At 44.6% G+C, this 21,323-nt stretch overlaps 1 protein-coding gene across 3 annotated transcripts in view; it reads left to right on the top strand.

Moving 5' to 3' along the window:
* The window catches only part of NSF (N-ethylmaleimide sensitive factor, vesicle fusing ATPase), a 149,140-nt gene that overhangs the window by 106,223 nt on the left and 21,594 nt on the right, over positions 1 to 21,323 (top strand). For 2 of the 3 annotated variants that reach the window (XM_039504284.1, XM_039504283.1), the window contains exons 15-17: positions 1,530 to 1,663; positions 7,500 to 7,566; positions 9,579 to 9,658. In XM_039504284.1, coding sequence (XP_039360218.1) covers positions 1,530 to 1,663; positions 7,500 to 7,566; positions 9,579 to 9,658 — 281 coding nt within the window. Of the gene's footprint in view, positions 1 to 1,529; positions 1,664 to 7,499; positions 7,567 to 9,578; positions 9,659 to 14,047; positions 14,786 to 21,323 lie in introns of those variants that run through there. The other variant, XM_039504285.1, reaches the window with a different exon arrangement.

The following is a 21,323-nucleotide window of genomic DNA, read 5'->3' as shown; positions in this document are numbered from 1 at the left end:
AGTAGTCAGTGAGGCATGCATATCAGGAGTGGTAGGAGGAAGCCGCACCGTTGGAGGAACTAAGCAGTACAAATTCATATCAAGCGCAAGGAAGGAGGCCCTGAGGTAACTCTGAAGGAGATATTGAGTGGGGGCTGCTGTGGGGAAGTGGCCCAGGGAATTGTACACATCCTATTTCCAAATAGTCAGCTACCATAGCTGCTACTGTTAGGGTCCCTGGACTGGAGCCCGGGTAGAGGGCAGGCCTGGGCTCCATCCTCCCCTCCCCGATTAATCACTGAAACTGGAAGACAACAGAGAGTGTGCGAAGGAGGGTAGCTTCTCCTCACTTCTCTCGCTGGCTTATGATGAAAATGGCTCACTAAGCTGTGACTCTTGCCTCTAGAGAGAGAAGGGCTACGTGGATGGTCACAGTGAGCCTCTGAGGCTAGCGAAATCTGCCCGGAAACGTTGGACCCATGGAGACAAAGACAGAGCTTTGTCACATGGGATATTAGGAAATAGTATTTCACTAGGAGGATGGTGAAGCACTGGAATGGGTTTCCTAGGGAGGGGATGGAATCTCCATCCTTAGAGGTTTTTAAGGCCCAACTTGACAAAGCCCTGGCTGGGATGGTTTAGTTGGGGTTGGTCCTGATTTGATCAGGGGGTTGGACTAGATGACCTCCTGAGGTCCCTTCCAACCATAATAATCTATGATTCTATGATATGTTACTTGAAGTTATTCACTGAGTAGCTCCTGAGAGTAAGTCTTTCGTTTGTTGCTTGTTCGTGAGCAGTTTGTTGCTAGTGTGTGACCACCTACATTTTGTATTATTAGTCCATTTGGTTGGGCAAATAGGATGTATGTTATGTTTTTGATACCTGGTTGAATTAGGTTTCTGGTGTGAGTTTCCTGTTACAAACTCCACTTTTGCCTTCCACAGGTATTTTCTACATTTACACAGAATTTCTGCCAGCCACCTCGTTTGCAAATGCACAAGGGGCATCAATGTAATTTAAGAAAATTCATCTTAAATCCAAGCAAATGTGTCCAGTGTTTTGCAGTAGTCAGCCAGCTCAATGAGAGATGCAGGATATTTTTGGTTCTTAGGTTTTTTTGCAAGTTGCACTCTTTGGAGTCCAAATAGTCTCTGTAAATCAGTGGTTCTCAAACTTTTGTATTAGTGACCCCTTTCAGCCAGGAAGCCTCTGAGTGTGACACCTTTTATAAATTAAAAACACTTTTTTAAATATATTTAACACTATTATAAATGCTTGAGATGAAGCAGGATTTGGGGTGGATGCTGACAGGTTGCAACCCCCACATAACCTCGTGACCCCTTTTGAGAAGCCCTGCTGTGAATGAGCCCATTTGGAAAGCAGTGCTGTACAGGAGCTAAGGAAGGAGAGCAGAGAGTCACTTCAAAAAGTCAGGTCCCTGTGAATAAGATTATTAACTTGCTCAAGTCCATCCAGTTTACCTTGAGCCTTGCAAAATCTATTTTTCCCTCTTTCTGACTTGAATCTCTTGTATCTCTTCCTGGCAGGTCCCCCACATAGTGGAAAGACTGCTTTGGCAGCAAAGATTGCAGAAGAATCCAACTTTCCATTTATTAAGATCTGTTCTCCTGATAAGACAATTGGCTTTTCTGAAACTGCAAAGTGCCAAGCTATGAAGAAGGTACCGTGGGTATAACTGTATTTTTCTGAACCTGATTCTTGTGCACTCTGACGTGGGATTGCCCTAAATTGTGCTCTCCATTCTGAAAGTAGACTTACCCCCAGCTCCTCCCCTTCCTCATATGCATGTTCTTGTTTAGCAGGCTGTGGGGCCTGAGTAAATTGATACAGGACCCCGAAGAAGACAGTTAGCTGCTCTGAATGGCAGCAGGGTTCCCGAGCTGGGGGAACTAGGGAAAAGACCAAAATGAGGTCAACGGTTCAGAGGGCTCTGATAGTCTTGAACAGTTAGATTTGCAGGCCCAGATGCAGGTTTTCCTACGCAACCTGGATAAGCAAGAGGAACAAATCCAGTGCTTAAAAGACAGACAGCCATTTGATTGTGGCTAAGATGGGGCAAATGAATCCACACACTGAAAAGCAAGTGCAACATTCATCCGAGGAAACTCCCAAGTTGGCCTCCAAGAAGCCCAATAGTTGAAGAAAGGACAGTAGTACTTGCATAAACAGGCGAAGTCTTAGCTGGAGGAAAAGTGGAAATCTTTGCAACTCTGGAACCAGAAACTGCAACAGCATCGCAGGCCGCTGTGCAGTCTCTTTGAGGCGCAGGACCAATTGCAGAGCCAGCAGCAGGAGCAAGAGATGGCTCTTGAAGCTGGGACCAGATCTAGATGTTGAAGATCCAGGAGATGAAGCTGCTGAGGGACCATATCGTAGTGCTAAGCAGCAGTAGAGTGAATAAAAGATGCCCAGGGTACCAGGGGACAACCTCGACACTCAGCTGCAAGAATCCCTCTGAGACAACAGGTGCATCATGGAACAGTTTAAGGCACTAGAAAGGCTAAAGATGATGTCTCGGGAGAGGACAGAGGAACACAAGAGCACTAACACAAGGAAGAGATGGAAGAGCCCCAGGATCGCAAAGAAAGGCAGTGGTTGGAATTAGAGATAACGTGCAGGAAACTTAAGAGAGACTCTACTGATCTGTGTGCCCAGAGTGCTGAGCTGCAGGCTCATATCACAGAGTTCATAAGACAATTGGCCAAGAAGGAAGAGGAACTATAAGCAGCCGTGGCTAAGGTGGAAGAGGATGCAACCCAGAAAAACATGGCACAGAAAGCAGTCCATGAGCTCAGGTCACTAAACTTCAAGGAGACCTGGAGTTGGAGTGAGCAGCCAGAAACAAAGTGGAAAACCAGAAGCAGGAGTGAGAGAGGAACCGGAAGCACTAGAAAAGGAGCCAGAAGGTACACTAGAGACTCCACTGTTGCACAAACCTGGGCCAGTCCCCTATGTTGGAGTCTTCAGTCTTTTGAGTGTCTTTGTTGCTTGTAGCATAGGTAGGGGCAGGAGAATGCCAAGCATGGGGCCCTGTGTTCTGTTTTATACCCTCAGTCCATGTGCTTGGAGACCACAAGTCCAGGCATCTCTGGGTGGGCATTGCTGAGTCACCAGGCAAGGTTGAGCAATTCCCCTGGTGTGTGGCCTTATGTAGGTGAGTCATTGAATTGTAACTTCTCTGCTGGAGAATGGCTGGTGATGTCTGTTTAGCACCCATCCGGGTGTTGGTTACCTCCCTTGTCATTGTCTCTGGAGAGCTAGTATCTGGGTGCTTCCCAAACCCATAGCATATTTTAGTGGGAACCATACAACACATTCTCATAACGTCATATGCACTGATGATATACATATTTAGATGGAACAATGGGTTTCAGCAGATCATAACCTTTCCCATGATACCTCACATGTAATGCTTTATATGCAATATCACAATTATATGTAAATGAGGAATATGAGGGCTACAGGGTGCTCCCCCGAGGTATAGAATGTCACACCCTCTGCCTTAACAAAAAAGAGATTTGTTGGTGTTAAACTGAGTGACAGCAACATGTCACTTCAGTGTGTTAGCCAAACAAACTTCCTGGGACTCTTTGCCTTGCAGGTAACCCTTGATACTCCCTAATCCCCAAACTCCTTGGAAGAGCATTCCTCTGCAGTATCTAGCCCTTGTCACCGGACACGCACAGAAATTGCCAGGTTTGCTGTCTCCAGAGACAGTATACACACCAGCTTGTTGGCTCAGCTGAGGAGGATTCACACTTTACTTTAACATATTGCACTGGTATGAATTTATAGTAAAACAAGAAAAAGAATTTATTATTAAAAGACAGAGATTTAAGTGATACTAAGCAAAGATAATATAAATTGAAAATGGCTACAAATAAAACAAAAGTATAATCATGATTAACCTGTGTCGTAGGTTAAGTATAAAACTGAACCTGCAGCACAGGTAAATCAAAATTCCTTTGTCTAGGAAAAAGCTGCTTGTCAACCCTGCCTGGGACACAGATTCTAAACATAATTTTAGTGCATGCATACAACTTTTTAATTGTTACCCATCAGTGAGTTTGTCAGGAGTCGCTATTACATACCAGCAAACCCTTTGCCAGTAGGTACTGAAGGACTCTTAGTCTCAGAGGCCAAGACTCAGACACAAATCCTGGAGAGGAGGCAGTGTAAATACAAGCAGTGAAGGAGCTGATAGAACTGCTGGAAGGAACCAAACAACTGATGGTGAACTTTGAGATGGCAAAGCAGGCTCTGGAGAGTGAGCGTGCAGAGCTGTCCACTGGGGTGAGGATTCTTCTGCAGAGCAAAGAGGACTCTAAACACAAGCACAAGAAGGTGGAAGCCTAGATGCAAGAACTGAAAGTAAAATGTACTAAGTTTGTGTGCAGCTGGAGCTGGCTATGCAAGTCACCAGACTTCAGGGTGAGCTGGACAATGTCACAGGCCTTCTGAGCCAGAGAGCCGACCACTCAAGTCTGCATAAGATTTTGTTGCCTTAGAGTCACATCTTCAGGGTACTTAGAAGCGGTTGCAGGAGGAGATGGACCAGGAGCTGAGGCAGATGGAGGAGGAGGAGGAAAATGGCTCCAAACACCAGCAAAGGGAGAGGAGGCGAGGCTGTGAGGTCCACCTCCCGTCTGAGGATCAGAGTCACCCAGCTCTAGGAGTGGAGGAGTAAAGGCATAAAGAAGAGAAAGCGGTGAAAGGACAGAGACTACAGGGAGATGTCTCATGGCAAGACAGCTGTCAGGCAGCAACGTGGTGCTCAGTACACACACTCACATCCCACTACGCTGGGGCCTTGCCATACTACAGACTGCACTTACTCTCACATCCTTGCACCCACCTCCACACTGATCACTGCTCGGTACACACCTACATTTGGAATACATATAGGGACCATCACTCGAAGAACAGGAGAGACATACGACGCATGTGTGGGTCAGCAGACACTGCTACAAACCTTCTGGCTCCAGTGCACAGTGCTCATGCGCACCCACGTTTGGAATACAAATAGGGACAGCACCTCTTGAAGAACTTCTGGTTACAGGTAAGTAACCTTCTCTTCCTCTGCTGAACCCATCTCACACAAAATGCAAGAGGATCAGAAATGGGCTCTCATAAGTCATTTTTTGGAGGCTGCAGGGATGAGATGTGGTCAGTAGTAATTTGAAACTCGGACAGGAAGTTAGGCTGGATGGAGGATGATCTTAACTCTGAAGAATGTGCCTGAGAGTGTATCTTGCCAGGCTACTCTTGAAGACACCGGGAGTGGCCTTATGTTTATTCATCAATGGGACAAGCCTGGTGCTCTTAATTGTCTCCGATGTGGCTGGAAGGACTAACCTTGAATTACAACATGTTCAAGGAACTTGTTTGATGTAAGAGCTACATGAGACATTGGGGAACACAACTTCTGGTCTCTGCATACTTTGGTGACACAGACAAAAATATGACCAATGGACTTAGACTTCCTCAGGGCTGCTAAGCAGGAGGTGCTCTGCAGCTTGGAGGAAATGGTGCAGGGAAAGTGGTTGGCCAGCAGCTCTAGAGAAATCAACTAAGAAATTTGTCCTACTGAAGTGCCTGTATAGTCAGAAACGGACAGTAGACAGGGCCTGGGAGGGAGGTAAGTGAAAAGAGTGCAAAAAAAAAAAGGGGATGGGGTACTCACTGTGTAAGGGACAGGCTGAAGCCTGCAGCCTGGGGATAATCAACAAGGCCCTGTCTGGCTTTGGACGCTGAGTTGTATATAAACAGGAACAGGAGACAGAGATAGAGAGGAGTAGAAGCCAAGCAGGCTGCCGTGGGTGACCATTGCGCTCTCAGGCACTTGGAGACACACCTGACCTGAATCAGAGACTTAGGTCTCAACTGTAAGTTTGGGGAACCCTGAGCCTGGATCCTGATGAACTGTTGTTACATGATTCTTGGAGTGAAACCGGATTAAAATGGGAAGTTGTATTTTATTAATAGTATGTTGGCTTCTCCTTGCCCTGGGCTGGTAAAGTAAGTCTTGTGCTGCTCCCCTTGAGGAAGGTAAGGCAGTGCCCACCTGCAAGGCCACACGGGGCTGCAATGGGGCGCTCAGTCACTGCCTGCACCGTTACAAGGAAACAATGGAAAGTCAGTTGAATTTAATATCAAAATAAATAAGATAAGCCTCAGCATCAGTTGGATTATTCATTTCTTCTTCAAGTGCTTGCTCGTGTTGATTCCATTCTAGGTATGTGTGTGCTCACATGCACAGTCATCGGAGACTTTTGCCTTAGATTTTTTGCCGGGATGATGCTGGCCTCGATAGAGCATGCTTCAAGCCACTACCTCCAAGGATCCTGCTTGTGAGTCACCTAGAATGGAATCGACATGAAGAAGCACTTGAAGAAGAAAAAACGGTTACCTGCTTTTTCATAACTGTTGTTCTTCGAGATGTGTTGCTCATGTCCATTCCATTCCCTGCCCTCCTACCCCTCTGTCAGAGTTGTCAGCAAAAGGGAACTGAGAGGGTGTAGGGCTGGCAGCACCTAATATGCCAACGCATGAGCGCAGCATTCAAAGGGGCGCTACAGCCAAACCTACGGGTACGGCAAAGGCAAAATTCTCCGACAGCTGTGCGTGTGGGCGCGTGCGTACCTGGAATGGAATGGACACGAGCAACACATCTCGAAGAACAACAGGTACCAAAAGATAGGTAACCATTTTTTTCATACTTATTTCAATAAAAGCCTCCATTTTTAATTTAAATAAAGCTGCCGCCTCAAAGTGCTGCAGATCACCGTAGTTCTTGCTGTGATGGACATGGGGCAGATATGTAATAATTTAGAAATACTGATTCATATTAATTTATCAGTACTGCATGTCACCAGGTCATGAGAAATATTTACTGAAATGTTTACGGTGTGGGAGTTAGTTTAATAATAAGGTGTTAGAGGGAGGGTAGCACATTGAGTTACACCTCTGGGTAAACAGTGCTGAAGGTTAAGAAACAATACCTGTGCTGTTAAGCTGTGAAGATGCTATTTACAAGTGCCAGATAATTTACAGAGCTGTTTTGCCTAGAACTAACAAATCAAAAAGACACTAAAGAGTTAAAAAGAGGATTCTGGGGAGAGTGGGGGGCTGTTTTGGGGGAAACAGATACAGAGACAGGCTGGATCTGAAGGACAGGCTTCTTCCTAAGCTGTCCGGGAGATGGTAAGTTTTAGGTAAGACAGACAAGCATATAGGCCTTTTAATGTTTCAAAACCCCTTTTTCCTGTTACGTGCTGGGATTTTGAGTTGCATGTTCATGCGCTGCCTGTTTGGTTGATAGACTGACCTCAGCCATCCTGAAATTGTCTGAGGTGCAGTCTGACGCATAGCATCACAAAAGTACACAAGGCCATGTGTCCGAGGAACTTGAGGCATGTTCACATGTATATAATTGGACGGTCTTGGAGATCTCTTATGATGAGATTGTGACAATAATAAATTGTTTTTTTCCCTAGATCTTTGATGACGCATACAAGTCCCAGCTCAGCTGTGTGGTAGTCGATGACATTGAAAGGCTGCTAGGTGAGTCATAGAATTTTGGTTGCCCCGTGCAACAGACAAGGTAGTGTTACAAACCAGAAATGATTCAGGAACCGTAAGCGCGTATGGAGTCTAATCTAAGTATGATGATTCAAGAGCCTTGAATTGATCCTCCATGTTGGTCTAAAGATGTATCATTTCTGAACTCCAGCAGTAATATTCTTGTCTTCTACCTCAGTGTTGGCTTCATCTTGTTCTAAGGTATTTGAGTTGGTCATGGTGCTCCAGCCTCCATATGCATCATTTTAAACTAAATGAGATTTATAGTCTTAATTAACAAGTCAGAAAGGGGCCTGATTCTTCACTGCCTTGCACCTTTGAACAGTCATTTACAACTGTGTAAAATACTACAGTAGAACCTCAGAGTTACAAACACCTCAGGAATGGAGGTTGTTCGTAACTCTGAACAAAACGTTATGGTGGTTCTTTCAAAAGTTTACAACTGAACATTGACTTAATACAATGAAACTTTACTACGCAGAAGAAAAATGCTGCTTTTAACCATCTTAATTTAAATGAAACAAGTAGAGAAACAGTTTCCTTACCTTGTCAAATCGTTTTTAAATTTCCCCTTTATTTTTTTAGTAGTTTACATTTAGCACAGTACTGTACTGTATTTGCTCTTTTTATTGTTTTTGTCTCTGCTGCTGCCTCATTGCGTACTTCCAGTTCCAAATCGGGGGTGTGATTGACTGGTCAGTTTGTAACTCTGAGGTTCTATTGTACCGTCAGTCTGAATAAGTGCAGAATTCTGACTTCTTAGCATTTTACACCCACTCGTCACAACTGGGACTTGCTGTACAAGGGGCAAGGCAGTGGGGCAGCTGCCCCAAGGTGTCTCCATTGTAGAAACCAAGACAATCTTAAGAGAACAGTACAGTGACCATATAACTCAAGCACTGTAAGTCCAGGAATATGGTTTGTGCAGGAGTTGTGACCTGTATTACAGGTCTGATGCATTCATTGATTTTTTTTTAATGCTTTTGGGTTCCTGGAATTGGATTTCTGCAGTATTTGTTTTTGTTAATGGATATGCCAAAAAAAAAAAAAAAGAGAGAGAGAGACAGACACTTTTCGGGTAATAGACAGCGGGGAGGGATAGCTCCATGGTTTGAGCATTGGCCTGCTAAACCCAGGGTTGTGAGTTCAATCCTTGAGGGGGCCATTTAGGAATCTGGAGGAAAATTAACTACTGGGATTGTTTAGTCTGCAGAAGAGAAGAGTGAGGGGGGATTTGATAGCTGCTTTCAACTACCTGAAAGGGGGTTCCAAAGAGGATGGATCTAGACTGTTCTCAGTGGTGGCAGATGACAGAACAAGGAGTAATGGTCTCAAGCTGCAGTGGGGGAGGTTTAGGTTGGATATTAGGAAAAACTTTTTCACTAGGAGGGTGGTGAAGCACTGGAATGGGTTACCTAGAGACGTGGTGGAATCTCCTTCCTTAGAGGTTTTTAAGGTCAGGCTTGACAAAGCCCTGGCTGGGATGATTTAGTTGGGAATTGGTCCTGCTTTGAGCAGGGGGTTGGACTAGATACCTCCTGAGGTCCCTTCCAACCCTGATATTCTATGATTCTATATTGAAAGCCCTGGTTATTAATGCACTTTTGTGGGTGCAGATTTAGGTCATCCAAGAACAATGATTTCCTCTCTATTTAGCCCACATACCTTACAATAAAGGCAGCGTCTGTTCAAGAAATATTCAGAACTAGAATATGGGAGGTGTCCTGCAGTGAAAGGAAAGGCTACTGTGGAGAAGCAGTCGTACAGCAGGCCCTCACAAGTGACAAGAAAATAGGAACAGTGTGATCACTGAATTTAAAATCCAGTATTTTTTCCCGTTGCTTCATTGTGACTGCAAGGTTGAGAGTGAAGATTTCCCTTTAAACCACTCTGCTTTCCTTTGAGGAGCACAGTGGAATTTGAAAAGTGAACCAGAAACGTTTGATTCCTGCTGTACAACATTATCGTGTTTATTAGTGTTTTTTCCTTTCCAGATTATGTTCCTGTTGGACCACGATTCTCCAACTTGGTTTTGCAGGCCCTTCTCGTGTTGCTAAAAAAGGCACCTCCTCAGGTAAGAACATTGTATGGTAGGAGGAGAGTTTCCATGATCATTGTCATTCCTAGAACTATCCTACAGGAGAGGTCTTCACGCCTGGCTGACGGACAATTAATTGTAGCAGTGGCTAACTGCTATTGGCTGAACAAAGGTTTTTAACTGAGGCGCTACACTGCACTTGCAGCTGCAGCAGCAGTGCAGTGTGAAAACACACCCCTCTGCAGCGCTGCGCCTTGGTAAGCAAAGCCCCAGCCAGTGTAAGGCCAGCGCGCTGGCGGCCCAGCTGTCCGCGCCGTCCCAGGGGCAGGGGAGCTGGGACAGCTGGGAGCTGGGGAGATTTTCCGCTGGCTGGCTTTGACTCACTGACTCAGCGCGCTGCGCGCTGCGCTGCGGCGCGCGCAGCCGCTGAAATGCAAGTGTAGCCAAAGCCTGAGTTTATCCTGATTCATTGTTGTTTATTTAGCAACACATTCAGCCCTGGATAGCTGCACATTGCTTAAGTAAGAAGGCAGCATGCTGAATACGCAGCAAGTTTATAGAGTGAAGATTAAAATTCTCTGGTCATTGATTTGTCTGAGAATCGAACAGTAAATTCTAATCTTCCCAAACTCAGATCTAGTTGTCTCTCTTATCTAATTAAAAAAAATGAATTTCCTCTGGTGTATGTAAGTGTTTTCAGTTGAGCATGGATTTGTATCTTGTCTGCCTCGTCAAAATCCCCAGGTACCTGTGAAAATGAATGTTTTTAAAGTGGATGGTAGACTCCCTGGTTAAAAACTGGGCTCAGAAGGCCTTTGTACTTAATGTTTGCTGACATGGTGAAGTTTAGGTACCTTGCAAATGACAACTTAACTTGGTTTGCTTTAGGGGAGGCAAGGAGAGAGGGTCTCTAGCACCACTTCCTGGCTATTCATTTGAGTTCCACTGTATGAGCCTGTGAAATGTGGAATAAGGGGAAGTTGAAGAAAGGCTGTGGCAAAGGAACCAAACAACACACCCTGAATAAATTTGTAGCCTATTCTCATTTTCACATGCTGGAAAATAAAGTAGTAATGCTGCACAAATCAAAACTTTTATTTAGGACAGTTCTTGGTTTAATTATAGAAGTGGGTGACAAAATTCCCACTGGAGCACAGTACCGTAGTTCCAGGGCTTCTGCTAGTAGCACCAACAAACTGCAAGAGAGAAGACTTCTACTAAAGAGCTTTTTGTCCTGTACAAAGCACTCACAGTGAGTGAGATAATATCTTGTATTGGACCAACTTCTTTTGGTGGAAGGTCAAGCTTTCAAGCTTCACAGAGCTTTTCTTCAATTCTGGAGAAGGTGAGCAGAGTGTCTCAGCTAAATACATGCTGGAACAGATTGTTACATATGCAGAATTAATACATGTTGTAGGAGACCACTTAAGATGAAGTGAGCACGTAAAACCTCAGATCCTAAATGGTCTCCTACAAACATCTCTGTAAACATCTTTAACTGTAGCTTTCCTAAGAATAAAAAAATAGGATTTACTCCAGAAAAAAACCTTTTTTCTAAGCCTAGTTACTTACTTATTTAAATGCCCGACCATGTTAATTTAATCAAGTGGACACTAATATTTGTAATAACGTGTCTCCGAAAAACAATTCATTTAGAACATACCTATTTTACAAAAAGTGAAAAACGAGGTGTATATAGTATATAGACCTGCTTGTTCTTTCCCTTCTCACGTGCTTGTTGTCGTCATTCACTGCGTGTTCTCTCTAGATGGCAACCTGCTGTGCGCAAGGACCTTTTCTTCTTCTCTATGTGCAAAGTGCTAAGGAAATCATTTATTTAAGTAATAGAATTACTGAGAGTGCAGAGATAAGACAAACCATTTCAGTTTGTTCCAGTATTTCTTGGGAGTTTTAAAATATGGTTTTAAATTGTTTGGAATAAAACTAAACTTTAAATTTCCTAACTTGGTTTTCAACTACATAGGGTGATACCTTGCACTCTTTGCTTTGTTACAGTTAGAAGCCATGGTTTCTTTCAATAAGCTCTCTTTTAGTTTCGTAGTGTTTAAGATCTTTTCAGGATGCAGTAAATCTTACACCCTTTCCTTCATCCTTCCTAACTTAGTTGTGAAAGTAACATCGCTTAAAAAAAATCAAAAGAATCAGCATGTGCAATTCACTCCTCAGGAGCCTAATGTGTTTCCATATTAGCAAGAAACTTCAAATAATATTTATAAAGATCTCTTAAATAATGTAAGCAAGGCTCTGGGGCATTAGTGCTCTTCCTTAAAAACAAACACAGGACTGTCCTTAGAACGATTGGTGGTAATATCTCATACCGAAAGAGATTGGTGTGGAGTTAGTGATGGAAGCGAACTCTATCTAGCCTTACTGAAAGGGTCACTTGGAGAAAGGAGCCTAACAAAGTGCACCAGATTTGGATAGGTGTATCCACTGCTCATTTTTTGCCCCTACTTGCATTTCATTATCCCTGCAATCTCCTAAGAGAAATCTGATGAGGTTCAACAAGGACAAGTGCAGAGTCCTGCACTTAGAATGCTACAGACTAGGAACCGAGTGGCTAGGCAATATTTCTGCAGAAAAGGACGAGAAGCTGGATATGAGTCAGCAGTGTGCCCTTGTTGCCAAGAAGGCTAACGGCATATTGGGCTGCATTAGTAGGAGCGTTACCAGCTGATCGAGGAAAGTGATTATTTGGCATTGGTGAGGCCACTTCTGGAGTATTGCATCCAGTTTTGGGGGCCCCCCCGCTACAGAAAGGATGTGGACAAATTGGAGAGAGTCCAACAGAGTGCAGCAAAAATTGTTAGGGGGTTGGGGCACATGACTTATGAGGAGAGGTTGAGAGAGCTGGGGTTATTTAGTCTACAAAAGAGAAGAGTGAGGATTTGATAGCAGCCTTCAAGTACCTGAAAGGGGGTTCCAAAGAGGATGGAGCTTGGCTGTTCTCAGTGGTGGCAGATGACAGAACAAGGAGCAATGCTCTCAAGTTGCAGTGGAGAAGGTCTAGATAGTTTTTCCTAATATCCAATTTCACTAGGAGGGTGGTGAAGCACTGGAATGGGTTCCCTAGAGAGGTGGTGGAATCTCCATCCTTAGAGGTTTTTAAGGCCCAGCTTGACAAAGGCCTGGCTGGGATGATTATTTGGTGGTGTTCCTGCTTTGAGCAGGGGGTTGGACTAGATGACCTCCTGAGGTCTCTTCCAACCCTAATCTATTATTCTATATCTCAAACCCACAGTGAGGCAGGGAAAGGATGAGCAATTTTTGGAAAGGGTGTTTCCTTTCATTGGAAAGATGATGACTGTGACATTGGCTTTGATCTGGGGAAGCAAGGGGGTTTGAGAGAGTCACAGGGCTTCATATGGAGATTGAAAAACCAGAAGGGAGAGGTGGGGATTTGGAATGGGAACTATTGGCAGGCAATACTATGTGATTAGTCATTCCTACGGTGAGAGATTAGTCTGCACTAGCTGCTGATTTTGGTCATGATTCTACAGGCTTATGTGCCTAAGTCCCGTTGCTGCTACTCACATGCATAAAATTAAGCAAGCACATAAGTCTCTGCAGGATTGATGCCTTAGTTCAAACTCACTCCTAATCAAAATACCCTGACCCTTACCAAGCATATCCAAAGCACTCGTGAGAGTTGCCATTGAAAAGCAGAAGAGGCAACCGTCATCTCTCACATTGCTGTCAAACAGGCCTTTTGGCTTTATTTTTTTTGTCAGCGTGCCATGCAGTGAGCACCATATGGTTTGTCTGACAGGGGTCTAGAGTTATAGGAACCACAAAGATGGGGTGAGTGGGAAACAGCCAAACACGTACTCATGGTGTAAGTTCATAGGTTACACATTCACACAGTGTCGTCATGTCACTCACAGAATGGAGACTTAATCTGCAAACAGCTTCCCACAACTACTATGGGCAAAATTAGTGTGTAAGAGGGGCATTTCTGGGCCACTGTATTATTATGCATCAAGTTGCACGGCTCTTGTGTTAAATTGGCTTATGGAAGCTGCCTCCCAGATCTCCCCTCTCCCCATTGAGGCTGTCTTAGTCTTTACACTTCCCGTGCAGGACTAAAAATGCTAGTCAAATAGCAGCCCCTGGGAGTTGGGATTTCTGGCTTGTTTGCTATTTAAAAAAAAATTGCAAATGAAATCTCTGAGACTTTAGAAGCCATAGAAAACCACTCCGAGTTTGCTTTAAATTCCTTGTTGTACTCCATGATCCAGAGTTTCTTTGAGCAATGCTTAAAAAGTAGTATCTATTACCAGTTCAAGAGGACTGAAAAACATTGCGTTTTGTTTAGCATCTTTTTAAACCAATTAAAAAGCTTTTCTAAAATGGATTGAAGAGAAGAAAATAAAACATGTTCTCCTGGATCTTTATTTCAATCAGATTTCCCTGTGTTCTGCAGCAGAAGAGATGGGGGTGGGGGAGAAATAGAAAGATTGAAAAGGGCTGTCGCAGCAGGGAGCCAAGCTGGAGAAAAGGACTTCTCTGAGAACTAAGCAGCAGCAGCTCTGAAAGCCTAAGAAGCTGCTTCATCTACATGCAGAGTCACACAAGGCATGGGGACGATCACCAACACCACAGAGATTTCACATGTGCTTCCCTGCTGGTTCCTATGAAAAGCTAACAATCAGCTCGGGGAGTGAAAGACCATTGCAGCATCCCCTAACTAAGCTGGACGTACAATTTGTTCAGTGTTGTGAAATGTCCGGCTTAGCAAGATGCTCTCGGACACCCTCGCGAATGCCCTTCCTATGCTCCCTGAGGCCCCCTCCTCCTTTTCTGGGACTTGGCAGGCTTCTGCAGATTTGTGAAGGCTGGAGGGGGAGGGGAACATGCGCCTTGTCTGGTATAGTTCCACATGCAGAATAATGATGGCCCAGCGTTGCTGGACATGTGCGTGTGGGACAGTAGGTTTAAAAAATAATAGAACCAAATCCTGCTTTCCCGTATACTGGTGTAAACTGGGAGTAACTTCATTTTAGTCAATAGTTATTCTGGGTTTACATCTGCGCAACTGAGAGCAGAATCTAGCCTGTTTGGAAAAAACACCACCGCAAACCCATCACTTGGGGAAGGATTCCAGTCACCCAAAAGGCCTGTTAAAAAGCTGTAAGGAACCAAGGACAAGTGAATAGTCTCTATCCAACATGGCCACTTATGGAATAGCAAAGCTTTATTCTCGCCCTCTCTTTTCTGTCATTGCCCAGCTGTAACGTAGCTGCAGCTTCTCAGACAGGCCCTTCCCTACTCCTTTATCACGGAATGATCAGATTTGCTGGGTTTGGTAGTTGCTTGGAACCCAGTTTACTCTCTTGGGGATCTGAATAATCTTGTGTGTAGCAGAGTCCCCAGGTAGTTTATATAGAATCCTATCTGTGCATTGAAGTCATTTGAATAGTGTTGAACACTGAAAAATCTATATTGCTTCAGAAGAGGGGAAAATAACTCTGTTTAAAAATAATTAGCACTTTTTAAATTTGGGTAAGTATTAACCCCAATATACAGATCAAGCATCTGAGGCTCAGACAGGCTAAGAGACATGCCCATGGTCATTCAGTAAATCAGTGGCAGAGTCAAGGTTGTTTACTCCCAGCCTCATAAAGGATGGGTCTGAAGCAAAACCATCCGTGTCTCACCATTTTGTGGGATGCACTGTGTGGTTACACCACCGCTGCTGGTCAGCGAGAGATAATGTTCTGGTGACCAACTTAGAACTTCTTTTCTTTCAGGTGCTGAGCACCTGCACTTCTCTTGACTTTCCTAGGAATTTGCCATTGCTCAGAACCTGTGGCAGCTGGTCCCTAGGTTTCTCAGGTTGGGCTTTTGAAAACGTTGGCCGTAGACTTTCTGTCCTTCAATATTCTCCACTGAATATGGGGATAATGATACTGACCTGCCTTACAGAGCGGCTGTGAGGCTTTGTCTGCCAAGTGCATCAAGATCAAGTCAGACTCCGTTGATGTACACCACCTCTGTATTAAAGTGAGATGAAGATGGATAGAATCTAAGCTCCAGCATGTGACTATAAAACTCTGTCATGTGTGATTAGCCTCCATCCATATGGATTGCTGCTGTTTGGGTCTTCATTGTCAAATGCGTTTCACAAGCAATATACAGAGAGTGAAGCACTCCTCACCGCTAAACTTACACAATAATGTGCTGAACAGAGTGGGTGAAACTTCTGAAATGCCAGTGAATTCTACTAATAGAACTTCTATTTAAATTATTGATTGTGAAAGATTCTTTTCTTAGAGACCTCTTGTTTTATGTTGATTAGCTGCCTTTACAGAGTGTGAGTTTAAAACAAAGTCCTAGAGACTAATTTCTGCTGTAGCGCATATCTTGTTCCCTCGCCGTCAGGTGCCTATCTCCAGAACAGGAGATGTGACACTGTCTGGGGCCAGCAGATGATTTGCTTGTGAGTTTTTTCATTGGGCAGTGTGAGAATCCGAATTCAGTATTCGCTAAGTGGGCAGTATGTGAATCTTGGGAGTTCCCTGGATGATTAATCCTGCAGTCAGTGCGAGCTGAGTGCTCCACTCCTCTCAGCGTCTGACCGGGGTGAGACCTTAGCTTCGACTTTCTGGTGACTGCTTAAAAGTGAGCTTGGTGATATGCTGCAGAAACTAATGGAGAAGTTTAATGGAGTTGTCTGTGTAGTTGCATGATTTATTTGGAAAATCCTTCCTTAGATATTTGGTTAGGCTGAAAAAAGCAGTGGCCCCAGACCACTGAGCATGAGAGCTTCAGGCAGGGTTTGTCTTGAAGCTCCCTTTTCTCTCCCTGGTACGAATCCAGCTTAGGGCCAGTCAGTGTGTGTGGTGTCTTCACCAGCCTCTGCCAGTCTTACTCACTTTTCTCCTTAACTCCTTCCTAATGGAAAATTGGCTTTCCTCAAATTTGTTTTGTCAGAAACCCAAAACTGGAAAAAAAACCGTTAAGAAATGTTTCAGGTTTTGGCCACCAACGTTGATTTTTCCCCCCCTTTATGAAAAGCTGAAATCTTCTGCTTCACATTTCAATGAAAACATTTTTTGTTGTTGAAATTTTGTGTGGCGTAGCGGGGGAAATATTTTCCCATCAGCTCTACTCGTTGCATCCACCTAGCCAGCTGGAATTTTCCACTACTATGATAGCTGTTAAGGTGGTAGAATGCTGCATAGTGCTCCTCTTGCAGGAGACCGCCAAGCTGTTGCAGTGGTAGTGGATAATCTGTAACAGAGAATCAACTCATTGTGAAATGTACAAACCCTGCCTCCTCAGACTTGGTCAGGTAGTTTTCTACCATGTGCATCCCTGTCTGTCCTACACTGCAGCCAGCATCCATTTTCCTGTTAGTCTCATCTTTATACCACAGCAAGTAGCAAGAGGGCCTTGGGTGAGATTAGGAATAATTTTAAAAGGACCCAAACCAGAAAATGGAGCACCTGTTAGAGTGGTCAGCGATGTTATGGTTGCACATAACTTTGGCCTCACTGATCACAATGTTCAGGTTAATTTTGGAAACCATATCTCTTAGATTGTAAGATCTGTGGGATAGGGATCATCTCTTATCTATATCTCTACAGAACCTAGTGCAGTGGGGTCCCAATCGGGCCATTTGCGCACTATCGTAATAGAAATGTTAGATGATAAGACTGGGTTGTGGTCCCTGTTCAGCTCTTGGGTTACTCTTGCTTTGGTGATAGAGATGTTCAAAAATTACAGTAATTCATTAGTATTGGTAATTTATGTGCTTCATTACAGCAAGTACCTTAACTACTGTGACTGTTAAACGTCTGTCAATGATAAACCCCTTTAATCTATATCTGTGGTGAATCCTCAGCTTGGATTCAATTAGTGTGATGATCTATTGCTCTGGAAGGTGTTTGGAATTGCTCAGATGGCATCCTGCAGAACTCCAGACATCTGATAATCACATAGTCCCATGCTATCAGATGAGTCCTGTAAATTGACACTGACTGCCTGAGTGCAGTCAGTGGGAGCAGTTTTTGGTGAGAGAGACAGACACCTTCGATTTGTCCCATCACTTGTACAGAATGGTAGCAGTTACCAAGTGTTTTTATAGAACAGTTTATTAACATTACACGGTTATTGTTTTAATCTCATGACCTGTATAAATTTACATTTAATAGTGCACATCTCTGAATTATCACTAACCTATTAAACAGATTGGCTCCAGTAGTGTAATGTTACATGGATTTTGCTTTGTAACTCTTGAGACAGTGTGGTCCAGGAGGTCAGAGCACAGAACTGGTTGTCAGGATGCCTGTATTCTATTTCCACCTCTGCCGCTGATTTCCTGTGTTCCTCAGTTTTCTCAGCTTTAAAATGGGGGTGATACCTTTAAAGTGCTTTTAGATCTATGGATAAAAATCTTTCTGTAAGATCTATCAGTGGATTAAAATATGATATTTTTAGCAAAATGGGCAGCTTTGTTCATTACCAGGATTCCTATTTGTTCCAGAATTCTAATAGCAAGGACTTGGTATTTGCTTTAAACAGTGATATTTGTAAATTGACCGTAAACATTTTTTGAGAGCTGTATGTTGGCATTCAAAAATGGTACTTCTCTTCCCCACGTCCATGAGACAGTGTTCTAATAGCTAAGACCCAAAAACTCAAGGAGAGTCAGAGTGAAGGCTGAGATTCTGTCCGTAGCCCAAATCAAAGTTATGTCCCAAGTGTCGCAGGTTTTGAACACTGGGTAGGTTTTCATGGCAGTATAGTGCTGGACTTGCTAGAATGACTTGAGGCACACTTCCTGCCTTAACTCGGAATTTGCCATTTTAGGGCAGTGTTGGCCCCCTGCATCATTTGAATATCACTTTCTGTGGTTCATTGGGGGTTTTTAAAATGTCCTTTTTAGAATTAATGGCATTGTACAGCTTCCAAGCCTTTGTTTAAAATCTGTTTTGTTAGGACTGAGAATCACAAAAGGGGTAAGGATTATTGGGTTAGTCTTGTCTTTTGTGTAGCAAAAGGCTTAGACATTGCTTAGTTTCTTCTATTCTTTGTGGCCTATAAACAAGTGCTTTAGATGAAAGATCAACACCTGACTGGTGGCTTATCTTTCTCGCTTAATTTTTTCACCTGTGCTGTTTTTTTGCAAACAGAAGTGAGGATTCAATCTCACTTAATATTAACACCCCATTGGACATTTGTCATTTTTCAGTCCACATGTGAGGGACCTGTTGGTCTAATGATCAGACTTTTATTTAAATTTATAAAACAATTCCTCTCTGAGCTCTCTAGAAAAATGATACAATAAATAAAATAGTATGAATAGCAGCACAGCATACTAAGATTTTAGTGGGTTTTCTGCCAGTGTAGGAGAGGGTGAGGGAGCAGCAACAGAACAGTGTAGTGCTTTTTCATATGTTGACATGCTATTACTGCAGACTATTCTCAGCATGTTTACATACTGTGACTTTATTGCCAGTAACTGTATGTCCTTATCAGGTGAAGGTCATCTGTCAGGGAAGCAGTATTCATTTATTTTTACTTTTAAAAACTGTAATTTTATTTTAGGCTTTTTCATAGATTCATGGGCTGCTGGCTACTCTTCTGCATTATATTGCTCAATATGTCTTACTAGATAACTTATCCAAAGCTGTGATCGCTCATGCTAGGGGTACTTCTTGAGACGTTGATGGTAGTTAACATACAAACGTACAAGAACAGTGTCATTGCCTGATAATGCTTTTTGTGCATTTTTGAAGGTCACATCTTACAAGTTGAGACCTGAGCTTGCCCTGGGCCATGAATTTCCTTGTATTGTCTTAGTCTTGTGTAACAAGGCTAAAAGCAAAACTTAGCTCCACAATTAGTTACCAGTTTATCTATTTCCCAATCTTTCATCAGTCTGTGTAGCAATCTGATCTGTTAAAGTATGAAAATGAGTGAAGGAGAATGGCTAGCAGTGGAAAATAACTTCTTCTTTGAGTCGTGTCCCCCATGGGTGCTCTAGGGTTGCCAACTTTCTACTAGCACAAAACCGAACACTCGTGCCCTGCCCCGCCCCTTCTGAGGCCCCGCCCCTGCTCACACCATCCCCCCCTCCCTCAGTTGCTCACTCTCCCCACCCTCCCTTACTTGTTTATTTTCACCAGGCTGGCTCATGGGGTTGGGGTACAGGAGGGGGCGCGGGCTCCAGGGTGGGGCCAGAAATGAGGAGTCAGGGTGCAGGAGGGTTCTCTGGGCTTGGCCTGAAGGGTTCAAGGTGCAGGAGGGGGATCAGGGCTGGGACAAGGGGTTGGGGTGCGGGAGGGTGTGCAAGCTACGGAAGATGCTTACCTCAGGCAGCTCCCAGAAGCAGCGGCATATTCCCCCCCTCTCCCCGGTTCCTATGCAGAGGTGCGGCCAGTTGGCTCTGTGCATTGCCCCGTCCACAGGCACTGCCCCTGCAGCTCCCATTGGCCGCAGTTCCCAGCCTATGGGATCTGCGGAGCTGGCTCTTGGGGCAGGGGCAGCGTGTGGAGCCCCCTGGCAGCCCCTGTGCCTAGGAGCCGGAGGAGGGACATGTCACTGCTTCTGGGAGCCACAGGGAGCAATGGCAGCCAGGGAGCCTGCCTTAGCTCTGCTGTGCCACCAACTGGACTTTTAACTGCTGACCGGAGCCACCAGGGTCCCTTTTCGACTGGGTGTTCCAGTTGAAAACCAAACACCTGGCAACCCTAAGGTGCTCCACTTCAGGTGTGTATGTGCCTCCTGAGCCCTCGATTGGAGATTTTCCATTAGCAGTGGTTGTTCAGTTCATGCATGTGCTCTATACAGCCTCATGCCATGCAGTGAGGATATATAGGGCTGCGCTGGCAAACCACCCTCAGTTCCTTCCCAGCTGCCCCAGCATGAGACAAAGCCCTAGAGTGTTTGCCTTGTGTGTGCCTCAGCTGCTATTGTTCAGCTTTCTTAGAATTAGTGTTAGCAGTTTAGGGTTAGTTGTTGTTATAGAGTTAGCTAGTTAACTAGTGAGAGGATTGAATTTGTTTCCTCTCTCTTCTCCAGAGAGCCAGGGTGGGCCTGCCTGGCTCGCCACACTTCAGACCGCTGCCTCTCTTGCCAAGAGGCTGTCTTGGTTAGGGACGGCCACTCTAAATGCTTCCCTTGCTTGGGAGAATCCCTCCTTTCCCAGAAGTGTAACTTCTGCCTGGCTCTCAAATCTAGAGCACGGAAGAGCCAGGAGATGAAATTGAGATTTCTGATGATGGCGTGCTCCCTTTGACCAGCCTCCGAGTTAGCTCAGGAGAGACCCGCCCCGTACATCTGTCTCTAGACAGATCCAGTGTCCCTTTGAGCTTGACACAGATCTCTCCTAAGAAGGGGAAGGCTGTGGAAGACTCAGGGAAGGCTCCAAAGAAGAGGAGCTCAGTTTCCCACCAAAAGAAACCAGCTCACAAAAGACCCAGATCTCCCGCTAAGTCTGTGGTGTTGGAAGCCTTGACCTCTTGGCTCGGTACCGCAGAAATGAAGGATTCCTCCTCTGATACTGGGAACTCCTGGAGCACTACAGAGAAGCACGGCTCCAACTGCCCCCGCCGGTACTGTCTGAGAGGAATAGGGAGCCCAAGGATATGCGCTCTTCCAGAATGGCACCCTCTAGCACAGACTCACCGTCAGTACCTTCCCACTCGGCACGCTTGGTACTGGGCAAATCAAA

The sequence above is a fragment of the Mauremys reevesii genome, linkage group 17, assembly GCF_016161935.1.
Source record: "Mauremys reevesii isolate NIE-2019 linkage group 17, ASM1616193v1, whole genome shotgun sequence".
Lineage (NCBI taxonomy): Eukaryota > Metazoa > Chordata > Testudines > Geoemydidae > Mauremys > Mauremys reevesii.
This window is presented reverse-complemented; position numbering and strand designations above follow the sequence as displayed.